We start from the raw sequence: 12670 nt of genomic DNA on the forward strand, positions 1-12670 counted from the left end.
GTTTTCTCCGTTAAAAATTCAAGTGTTAATGGAAGCATTTAGCTATACCTATGAATATTTAATTTTTTCATGAATTATACATTATTTTATGACATCACTCGCCAGTAACTTTCTGAATTCAAGATCAATGTAGGTATGCTGGCGACGGTTTTGACACGATCCTATTTAAATTATATACATAGGTATTATTTGTTGAATAAAATAATAATAATAATAATAAATATTAGTTATTAAATTTATTTAAATTTATCGCAAGACAAGAGTACGCGTACTACTACACCTATAAAAGGATGTCTTTACATATACGTATTGTTGTACAATATTTCAAACATGTTCGAATGCCCCCCTAAACATATTCAGTATTATTTTTTTATAGTTTTTCAGCTGATGCGTGTAATTAGGTACTATCTTTTCCATCTCGTCAACGATTGAAGACTATTTTTTGAAAGGCAATTGAAATTATAACAACATAGACTCTCACTCGTATTTTCTACACATTTCAGTCGCTGCGAAATCGGACGTACGATCATTACGCTGCCATTTACTATCTGTTGTTGGAGAAACTCAAGCAGCAACAGGCGCAAGAGAACAGCAGCCACTATCTACAGGACCGGCGACTGTCGGAGAAACTGTTTTCGTACGAACAGCCGCAGCTGTTCACAGGACACTCGAGCCCCAACAAGCGAGCATCGATTGACTGTCCGGCCGGGCACCAGTACATGCAGCCTGACCTGTGGAAACAGCCCAAAACCAGTGCGGCCGTGCACTTGAACAGTGGCCACACGGCGTCCAACCGACCGCGGTCGTACAGCCAGGGCCGGGCCGTACAGCATTCTGTCAACCTGGCTGACCTCTGCAAGTCACCGCAACAACAGCATCCGCCGTTCAGAGAGCTACCTCAGCTGCCCAAGTTCAAGGGCTGCAAACCGGACAAGATCGACATGGTGCTTCAGGCGCCGCACGACGAAGGCCCGAAAATGTGCTATCACAACCGGTTGGATCACATGACCATGATGGCGCCACAGTACTCTACGTCGACCGATGAAGGCATCGAGACGGACCTAGAGGACGCTGCTGCTTCGTCCAGCCCCACGCAACAGTCGCACCGGTCGGCGTACCCACCCACAGCCGGCGGCGGCCCGGTGATCAAGAGCCACAGCCAGAACCTGGCGGATCATCTGCAGTGCGCGGTGAACCTGCAACAGTTCGAGTCAGACCTACAGGTGTCCAGCCTGCCATCGTGCGCCAACGAAATCAAGTACGGTGTGGACTGCACGGCTGCGGCGGCGGCCAACGGCTGTCCACCATCGTCGTGGGACAGGCGCGCCTCGTTCCTGGCGCACAACCACAGCTCCGCAGGCGACGGCGTCCGGCCGCGCGCCGACAACATGTCGCCGCTCAGCTTCCGGGAGGGGAGACGGGCGTCCGACGGACTGATGAACCAGATCGACCCGGCTGTCATGGCCGCGGCTGTCGTCGCTGTGGCTAACGCTGTGCAGTCGTCGTCGCCCAGGTCGCCTCAATTCCAGCAGTACAACGGTCGCGTGCCGGTAGGCGCCAGTGGCAACGGAAAACTGTTCCAGCTGCAAGAATGCGGTGTGCAAAAAGAACGCGAAACGCTGAAAATGCTGTACCAGAGCTGTTTGCCCAACGACGAACAGTTGGCGTCGAACCGGAAACAGGCTGCTGCGGCCGACTACCGGTGCGGCAAGGACGTGCCACCCAGGTCACCGTCGGCTGCCATGGCCAAACGGTTCAACTACACGGACGGTTACGCGCTGGACAAGTCCGGGCTCCAGCAGCAGCTGTTCCAGCAGCGGATGCTCCAGCACAAGCGGACCGCGTTGCACAAGCAGGGCGCGGCGGCGTCCACGGCGGCATTCGGTCAGTGCGGCGTGACGGCAGCCGAATTGCCGGCCAACAAGCGGCAGCACCACGGGCACCGGCAGCCGCCGTTGCAGTACAACAACAAGCCTGTACAACTGTCGTCACCCCAACACGGTGCAGGCGGCGGTGGTGGCGGTGACAGCCACGGCCACGGTGCGACGCAATTCCAATCGGACGGCAGCTGGCAATCGTTGCCGCACACCATGGCCACGTGCCAGATAAACGACTTCGACGGCCAGGCAAATTGGCTGTCGGTGCCCGACCCGCAACACCACTGGTACTGTACGTCCGGGCAGCAGTACAACTTCTCCAAGAATTATTCACAGGTGACCGTTTACATAGTTTTTATCATAACAATTATAATATAATAATAATTAATATGACACAATACAAAATGTCTCGACTTGGGTTATAACCATTGTCTAGCTAACTAATTAAGATTTAAGTATTATCGTCCAGACTTTCCCGGCAAATGGTTTTTTTGAGAGTCAATCATTTATATGGTATTGATAAAATATAATTTTTTGTTTTTACAAGCAATATACACATCTACAATCTATATCATTTGATACAAGAAGAATGTAGGCTAAATGTAACAAATATGACTGGCTTACATTATTTTGATGAAAGAAACCACCCTCTTATGACACATCCTATCTGGCTACTTAATTATGATATTATATTATTATTATTTTATTATTGCTACAACAGGTCACAAATTATTAATTTTAATTGATAATTATTATGTCTATCTATGTATTTATTTTCTATCGATTGAAAATATAGTTTGCAAAATATTTAACTAGGTAACGGCTTTGTACGTTATATCCTAGAACGTGTGTCTAAGACTCAATTTACATACCTCTAACTTATTTATATAACTAATTATAAATACCTTGTACGATGTTATGTTTAATATCATTCAAAAAACTTGACCATTTAATTCTAGTTTTTCTGCCGTGAACAATTGTCATTCAAATCGCACGACGAATAATTGTAATTCGTTATTTAAACTTGAACCATAATAGATTAAACGCCACAGATTAATAATGATTAATGTTCCTGCAATAATAACACGATCTCGCAAACCATTTGATTAGTCATTTTACATGATAACATTCGAGTGGATTAATTAGGCTTTAAATGTTTGAAATTTACATTTCTCACTAATATATTAGTTTAGTTGGTACTTTAGTAGTATTAGCTTTTAAGAAGTTATCTGAAATAAAATCAGGTCATTCTTCATTAAATGATATATTATGATAAATATTTTACATTGACGCTCCTGAGGTCATGACGCGTGTGCAGTAGGATTAACAATAGAATTCTTTTATATTGTCGACAATTTCAAGTAATAATATGGGTTTTATTAGTGTTATGCATTATTTACTCACCTTATGTCTTCTGAATTTGATTCAGAAAATGTTATTGTCTTCTCAAACAATAGATTTTGAAGCTGCGCAGTGTATCTGAGATTTATATTTTTAAATATAATTTAATAGTAACCTAAAAATAGGTTATTTTTTTACAATATTCTTAAATTTTATATAAAATGTTTGATACGATTTTATAAAATAGCACTTTTATAAGTAACTTCCACATGCGTTTATGATGTATATATATTTACATAATATTTATTCCTATACTCCTATGTAATACATAGCTACTATACGCAAAATAATAATAGCTTTTGAAAAATATTACAAGGTATAGTGTGTGCATAGACTATACATTTTTGATTATGTTTTATATGAAAGCTCCTAATTGTCTATATCGTAAAGTAAATTAAATTTATATAGGTATATTGTATTGTAGGTACCTACATAGATCAAAGTAGTAAATACTTACTGAATATAGGAGTTAAGAGGTTAACGGACTATGTCATGTAAACTCAGATAATAAATACATAATTTTATTCACGTGGTTATAATGTTATATTGATTCGTTAAATTTTCTTTTTATTATATTTAAAAAATAATAATTAAAGACACATACTATGTTATATTAAGTTCGTGCATGATAAGTGCGATGACTAGCCGATAACCATTATAACTTATTAATCTACATTAACAAATTTAGAAAAATTTTTCTAAAAATTTAGTCATATTTTTTTTAAATATGATATTATCTATTAATACTCTTATAGAAATTGTATCTATATATTATATTCCTCTTTAAAAATTGTGTTTATTAAAAAATGTATGTATAATTTAAAACTTTAGAACCTTGACCGAAATTTTGTTCTGACTGTACCAAAATTACATCTTAGTCAAATGTTTGTATTTGTTGGATTTGTTTTTAAATATTTTAATTAACAGCATTCACAAAGTTTGCGTGTATAACTAATTAAGCATTTAATTATACATAAAGTTATTACACAATATTGCATTAACATACAATGATACAAATTGTTAATACTTGACCATTCTTGATTGTTAACATTTACAATGATCAATGTTTCAATTAATTATTATTAAAATAAATCCCAAGTTTTACTAAAGTAATATTTTAAAATTCCATACACACGTATTCTTCATTAAAGTCTAAATTTACACATTGGACATTGATAGGCGAACAATGAATTCAAGGTTAGTAAATCAAGAATACTTCTATTATTATTGTCTTTGAAATATTTGAATTCATGTAAAATAATTTATTAACCTTTTAATATTTAAATTGAAAAAAATATCTACCTCATCGTTATGAGTAATGAGAATTGACTATTCCAATAATATTTTATTAAAAGTAGAATACATACTTTTGAAAAACAAATAATAATTTTACAGTGATATTAAATGTTTAATATTGATTAGTTTTTATTCACATATATATACATACAAATTACACAGGGTTTTTGTGGTGGGATACAACTATTTATTGATTTGGTGGAAGTTTTTATGTATTAAAGTTATAACTTGAAATAGTCATAAGAAACTTAAAAAACTCTTAATTTTTAACTCTATTTATTTCTTCATATAGCAATAACAATACAATAAAAATTTTACATGAAAGCTCATTTAATTATATCCATCTATGGGTAATATATTAATGTTTAATATTATATTATATTAATATAATATACCATAATGAGTTTAAGCCTCAATGGGTGCTTGTAATTTAATATACCTAAATTATACATTGGTATTTTTATGTATTTCATTCTGTTAAATTCGTCATAAAACAATAAATTATTATATTTTATATGAAGAAACCATATTTTTTGAATTTTCTTGTTATTTGCATATTATGTTAGGTATATTATATACAAGTTTATACTTATTAGTTATTTGTAATACTTTCTATTAAGTAAATTTAGATTAAAAATAAAAAAAAATAATTGAATATATTTCATATAACATTTATTCACTATAATTAGTTAAAATAATTACATGCAAATCGTATATAGCACCTGTTATGATTTATGAGAATATTTTGTCGTAATTGTTTCTTCGTTATTTATAGGGTCAAAGTATACCATATGGAGTGCAAGCGTGGGCACTGAGCAAGGTCGTTTAATATTCTAGAAAACCGTAACGTGTAGGTAAAAACAAGTGTGGTTGATGTTTAAAAACTTATAGACTTATGTCCCCTTAATTTGGTGGACGGAAAAAGTAAAAAATAAAAACACATTTTAATTATTATTATTATGATACTTTATAAAAATATGAACAAAGTTAATTCATTTCATTCTCTGAAATGACTTTTATCATAAACTTTTTTAGTGTTTTGGTAAAATTAAGTTATTTTTATCAAATTAGGTATTATATGTTACCCAAGTTCTGCAGAAATAATGGCCATTGTCCAATATCTTGTCTAATCTTGAAAGATTATATCAATTTATTTTAGCACATCACCTGCAGCTAGATAGATATTACATAATAGAGTATAGTTAATATTTTAGATTTAAACTGAATAGGTTCTGTAAACTTTTTTCAATTCAACCAGATTATTTATACTATATATTAGAAAATTACTGTAAACATAGATGAGGTATATTTTGTTAGTGCAAATAGTGAAGATCACGAGGGATTACATTTTTTGTATAATCAAATTGGTACGACAAGCACGTTCTCGTTAAACTGCAGTTTGGACTCTAATTTGGAAATAAGATTAGAATATAACTTTACTATTTATAGTATAGTATATTATGACAATTGATGCAAGTTAGCTCATTATAGCTAGGTATGAGAATCACAATCTACAAACAAACGGACAAAAAACTAATTGTAAAGTATTATAGAACAAATAACAAATAAATAACCACAATGTTACGATTATAATAATAATTAATAAACGAATACGTATAACGTTAAAACTTTTGCAGTATTATGTCATGTTATAAAATATCGATAATTGCTTAGTATAATATGGTAGTGTAGCTGGTAATATAATACTGAATTACATTTATTACTAACTTTATATATACCATATTACTATTAATAGATGATTGATAATTTAAAATTTGGTTTTTTTTATTGATATCATTTTTTTATTTCTCTTACAATTTGTTGTACCTACTGCTACTGTACTACAGTACCTGTAGTCACCGCTTATTCGATTTAATAATTGATTCATTCGCTTATCAGACTCAAATATAAGACTCCCGATTTGCACGTATGCACTAGCTACAAAAAAGTATAATGTGTTCTATGGTTGGTTATATTACCTATATAAAAATTAAATATTATTATGTAATAATAATAATATTATATGTAATATCATATGAAATATATTTCATAATTAATTATATATCATAAAACTAACATAATTTTATTTCTGATCTTGTGAATGTCCCACACAATATTATAATATTTATTTTACCCATTGTATAAAAATCAAATTCTTTATAATTCAGGGTTAAAAGCATTGGGCGAAAGTTAAGGTTTTTATTACAATGTGATTTTAACGTAATTGTAAAACGTCCCTTTACCCTTTATGCTTTCTTAAAAAATTAAGAATTTTATAAAACAAATGATTACTGTGATGGCGTATATAAAGTGTTGTAAATACAAAATCTGTTTTTGTACCAAGTGTATCGGTTTAACGGACGATGGTATTTGCAATACCATACGTAATAATACAATAGTGTAGCGGTGTTGTTACGAGTTAAAATTTATAATTTCCAATGTGTTATTACAGCTCAGTAGTACGGTAAACGTGCCAATGGGCAGTTCTTTGTTGGCGGCCAACGACGTGATGTGGACATCACCAAGACTGCAATCGTTGTCGGAAAACACTATTTCGGAACTCGGAGAACAAATGGAATCCGGTTAAATTCAGTCAAGTTTGGTAGGTATATTGATATATTTTGATGTTTGCCATTCCTGTTAAATGTATCGAATCGACAATCGTAAACAACACCCTACGGTATACGGTTAGAGATAAAGTATGAAATATTGTATATTTTAAGCTCTTTTCAGGATTTTATCTATGAATATTATAGTATGTATATTATTCGATAGGGCCTATTTAGCTGATGTATATAACTACTATTGACTATTGTTTACTTGATTATGACGATACAAACCATTTGTGCCCGAAATATTTTTAATGAAAATTCGTTAACACCGTGCAACGTTGAAAACTTGTACTCTGGAATACAATACAATACGATTTATTAGTTTATTACCTTATAACTTTTACTTTTGTACACATTGTTTACCAATTTTAACTATCTTTAATTTTTACGTTTCACGCTTATTAATATTATTGAATATCGAAGCATTTTATCTTAATTGCACTTCATGACGACTCTAATAATTCTCTCTGATGCACATGCGTTGTGCAACCTTACACAAAGTACAAATCTTTAACCAGCATTGTACTTGAGTAGCGCGTTTTTAAAAATGGATTTTAAATTAACAAATACTACTGAAAATGATGGATGTTTAATTTTTCGTAACTTTCACTTCAGTAAAAATCGGTTTCGGGGAATATAAGTTGGGGTTGCATTAAAAAAATGTTTAGTGTATAGGTACCTATATAGGAACATACAGGGTGTCTCAGAATAATCCGAAAAACAATTATTATGCTAATTAAATGTATGACAAACATTTTTAATATTATATGATAAGTAAATAATTTTAGAAATAGGTACTCATATTAGCAAATTTTCAAAAATCATATTTTTAAAAATGTTATTATATTCCAAACTAATTTAATTAATATAAAGCGGGTAAGTCGCTCTGGTAGCGTGGATATCGCTCGTACAGTAGGTTACAAGTGGGTTGCTGTAATGGATGGAATTACATTTGAATCCAATGATATTATAAATACTATTATAATGAAAAACGATTCTGAGCGGAGATCTGTCTAAGATATATTATAGATTATTAAAAATTATCAAATCAAAGATTTGAAAAGGAAATTTTTTAGGAATTTCTAGCTTAAAATAATTTGCCAATTTTCGTGATTTTTACGTATGTTGTCAAAATTCATACTTTGAATGCTTGTAAAAAAAAATTGTGACCATGTATTTCTTTTATTTTATTTCAACTTCTATTGTAAAAATATGGAAGGAGTCTTGTATTAAATTTTAAAGCTTTTTTACCCAATAAATAAATTTGTATTGGTATTAATTAAAAAAAAAATAATAATAATCGAAAATTGCATATTTCTATGAATAGTTCAACTTAAGTCGAAATTTGTTGAAAATTGCATGGTGGTTATAATATACTTATATAAACAATCGGTAAAAATGTCATGTATCTATAGTCATTTGTTTTAAAGTTACATCAAAAACCAAAATTGATTTTGTTGAAAACTGATTGTGCGTAAAAATTTTACTTTTGATCCCCCAAAGTTTTAACTAGATTCACTTTCTGTTTCTGATCGAACAAGGTATTAAAGTCAAAAATCGAAGCACTTTTACTGCCCCAAAACGTGATGACAGACACAAAAATAAAAAAACACATCATTGTAAAATCAATACATTCATCACTCCGTTCAGAATCTAAAATATATTAAAAATGTAGCGTAAGTGTATATTAATTATATAGACAAAAATAAAATAATTTAAAATATTGAATAAAACAAAAGTTATTCCATACGTCAGATCATCGTGAGACACCCTACATATGATGTAAAAATGAATTATTCAAAATCAACACAAACTGATATTAATGACAGCCATATTCATGAACCAGATACTCCTGAAGATTTGAACACGACATTTTGACAAAAAAAATAAAATTTAAGTTATGTATTTAGCCAATTATTATTTAAGTACTGCGTCATTCTACTTAATCTAATAGTATCAAAATATAAATAGTCCATTTCATGAATCACAAATTTACAACTACTATACAACGTTGTATTATATAGAAAATAGCCGAAAATGGGCTAAACATCGACAAGTAGTGTGACAGGTTATGTTTCGAGTGCATTTGTTCACATCCCTACTCTGGGTAGCAATGATCAATGATGGGCTGTAGCCGATTATGAGTTATATACTTTTGTGTGTTATGAATGTTACTATGACCTTTGTGTTTTGCGTTTTCTTATCAGCTTTGTGTTTCAGATACATATCTACACTTGATACTGATGTTCATGTTATGACTTTTTTTTTTTTAGATCCCAGACACGCGAACAAAAAATTATTATCACGCAGATTTTAAGTATATTTTATACAACACACTCAAGTACTCAACATTCATTAGTCGAGACATCATGTTTTTATTATGATATATCTAGACATATTTGTATTGATTATTTGTTTTTTTTTTTTATATATATATTATATAACTATGTTTTTTGTTTTAAGTACATCTTAGAATATTCACCGACGAGTAAAATTGTAATCGAAACAATCCAATTTGTGAAATAAATGGTTTTTAATCAAATTCGTGACGTTTTGAGGTAACTTATTGCGGTAACTTGGTTGTGGACACTGTGGACTGTGCAGTGTAATTATAGAATGTAGGTAAATATATATATATAGTTATTATGAATTACGATAGGTATTTAAGATACGACTGTAGTGTTGCAGATTTGATTTGAGGACTCTCAAGTCTCGAGCCAACACATATCCAGCACCCCCAGTTTGTTTCTCGAAGGACCCTTTGAATACAGTTCCATTATATTATATAAATTTACTCAGTCTCAAAAGAGAACAAACATTTTTTGCGCATCGTGAATGATACGATTACAGGTGCGTCGAGAACCTCGTGACCACGCAACACCAGCAAATTGTTGGAAGATTCGCAGCCGCAGATATAGATAATAAACTACCTAGATAGCTGACAACTGTGATGATAAATTCAAGTCAGAAATTTGTCAGGCCACTATTTTTAGAAAATGCATCTACAATATTATTATATTATAAACACCGATTTTTTTCATAAATATATTTAATTTTTAAATAGGTATTTTGAAAATCCATGATGCCAGTTTTATACTGTGCTTTTGGTTGTTCTACTTCTAATAAAAGTGCACGAGACGAAATTCAATTTTTTTTCAAAAGTATCTTTACTTATTTGGTCAAATATATAGTCATATATAGCCATATATGGGATTTAGATCATAGATGTTTTAATAAATTATTATGAATATGTAGGTACGTAAAATAATATTTAAATAAATATTATAAATATATAATAATATGACATTGTATTCCGCGCGTGAAACAACTTACAGACTTTAAAAAACCTTCGCATGTGATGCTATTTCAAATTATAATTTTTTAATCGAGTAACTTTTTTTTATAATTAATAACAGACTATACTGACTAATGTATATCTCATGTTATAAATGTATATAATGTAAATATACACAATCTGTTCCTAAAAGGTACAATAAGAGTATTTGCTATAAGTTAAATTAGTAACATGAGAATTTGATGAAAGAAGCCACCCAATGATGACACTTTTAGTTTTGAATTAATATTTCTATGTTAAAAGATCTCTACACCGTTTGCGTTTTAAGCGTCTAGGAGGATTTCCAGGAATAGCATTTGTTGAGAGAGCTTTAATAAGAGGATTGGAATGAGAGGATAGACGATTGTGGAATCTGTTATAGTAAATTATTGCTTCTTCTTTCACAGATTTAATTTTCAAATCAGTGTGGAGGGTATGATTTGAAACATATGGGGAGGAGTTTGTTAGTTTTCTTAAAGCAATGTTTTGGAAAGCCTGGATTCGGTTTATATTCGATTTTTTAGCATTTCCCCAGAGTTGGAGACCATAAGTCCAAATGGGTTTGATATGGGTTTTTTATACATTAGAAGTATTCACTAGTAAATTTTTGAGCATACGAAGACGGAGGTTTAGTTGAAGTCATTTTACACGCGTATGATGGGCCCAGGTGAGTCGACGATCTAGGGTTAGGCCGAGATATAAATAGTTTATAAAAATTATCCAAGTAAAATAAATACTACGTACAATATAACATAATATATCTACCTAGTTTTTATTTTTATAAAACGAAAATCAAGATTTTTGGAGGAAACGACTGACGCCACTTTTTGGTAAGTTGTTGGGAATGGTGACAGATAACATATAGGTAGGTACCGGGTAATTATAAAAAAATAAAAAAATAGTGGGTTCGGGTTTGAGCAAGTTTCGAATGACATTTTATGCGATTTCGTATTGCTATACTTCAGTAATGGTTGGTATTTGTAGGCCATTACTCATTATGTAGAGCATTGTTGGTCATGATGTAGGTAGGTACTTACCATGGGGCTTCAGTCATTTTTCTATGCTCAAAGTTAAAATCATAATACGTTAATAATGTGATAAAAAGAAACAACGATGCCTTATTAATGGTCTATGATATCACTCTTCTAATTCAAAATGAATGTACACGACCATATAAGTACAATATAGGTTAGGTTATTTAATAAACAAACTACAATCATTTTTCCCTCAATAGGTGCTACTAAACTTAAGTAATTTTCTTGAAAATTTCGTGAAAACCGCTTGAGTTCCACCTGGAGCCTTGAAGTGATTTCCGCTGAATCCCAAGTTAAGAAACGCTGCATTACAGTGACCTACCTGTAACCGACAGTCGATTGTCATTTACCTATACTTACTAACCAGATTTTTACTTTTTAAGGTATAGTGAGTGGTCACGATTCTTGTTTACAAAAATGTCCGATGAAACTAGAACAGTTTTTTTTTTTCAATCATAGTATTTATTTAAATTACTTTTATTTTATGCTCAACTATCTAGGTACTTAGATTAGAAAACACCATCTTCAATGGACAAGATTTGTAAATCCAAATTGCTTAAATTATTTTTCCAGTCGATTTTTTTGAAGGCCTATTGAGAGGCTAAGCTGAGTGATACTAATGAAATATGCACCAGAATAATAATGTCTTTTAAATAGTAAGAAAATATTCACAGTAGGTAATTCTTTATGACACCACACAATCACAATTTTGATGCATCATAATTAAATATATATCGATATGTGCTTTATATACTAACTTATATGTACCTATGCTTATAATCATGCACTATTAAGCCATAAACCTAACCATGAATGATTTCTAACCATACATTATGATTAATGTTCATTATACAAAACAAAACAGATATGTTTATGTTAAGAGAATATGATAAGTCACATTAATTTATTAAAATAACAAATTTTATTGAAATTATTAAAAATACAAACCGATTTTTAAAAGACATTACACGCTTCATAGTTCATGTTATTATGTTAAGTTATCAGGCTCCTTTTTAATTTCACTATAAAACAAAGCATATTTATTGAAATATTAATAAAACCATTTAGATCCATACAATAAATGATTTAATGATATGTATATGAAAACAAAAACCA

At 31.8% G+C, this 12670-nt stretch overlaps 1 protein-coding gene across 2 annotated transcripts in view; it reads left to right on the forward strand.

The window, feature by feature from the left end:
- Positions 1-9728, forward strand: part of LOC107165233 (uncharacterized) — a 36480-nt gene extending 26752 nt beyond the window's left edge. For both annotated transcript variants that reach the window (XM_089227288.1, XM_015513387.2), the window contains 3 exons: positions 504-2213; positions 7027-7176; positions 9460-9728. In XM_089227288.1, coding sequence (XP_089083414.1) covers positions 504-2213; positions 7027-7161 — 1845 coding nt within the window. In that variant the 3' untranslated portion in view covers positions 7162-7176; positions 9460-9728. The remainder of the gene's footprint in view (positions 1-503; positions 2214-7026; positions 7177-9459) is intronic.
- The last annotated feature ends 2942 nt before the right edge of the window (positions 9729-12670 follow it).

This window comes from Diuraphis noxia, unplaced genomic scaffold (assembly GCF_037042655.1).
Source record: "Diuraphis noxia isolate RWA-SAM2 unplaced genomic scaffold, SU_Dnox_SAM2 contig0004, whole genome shotgun sequence".
Classification (NCBI taxonomy): Eukaryota; Metazoa; Arthropoda; class Insecta; order Hemiptera; family Aphididae; genus Diuraphis; species Diuraphis noxia.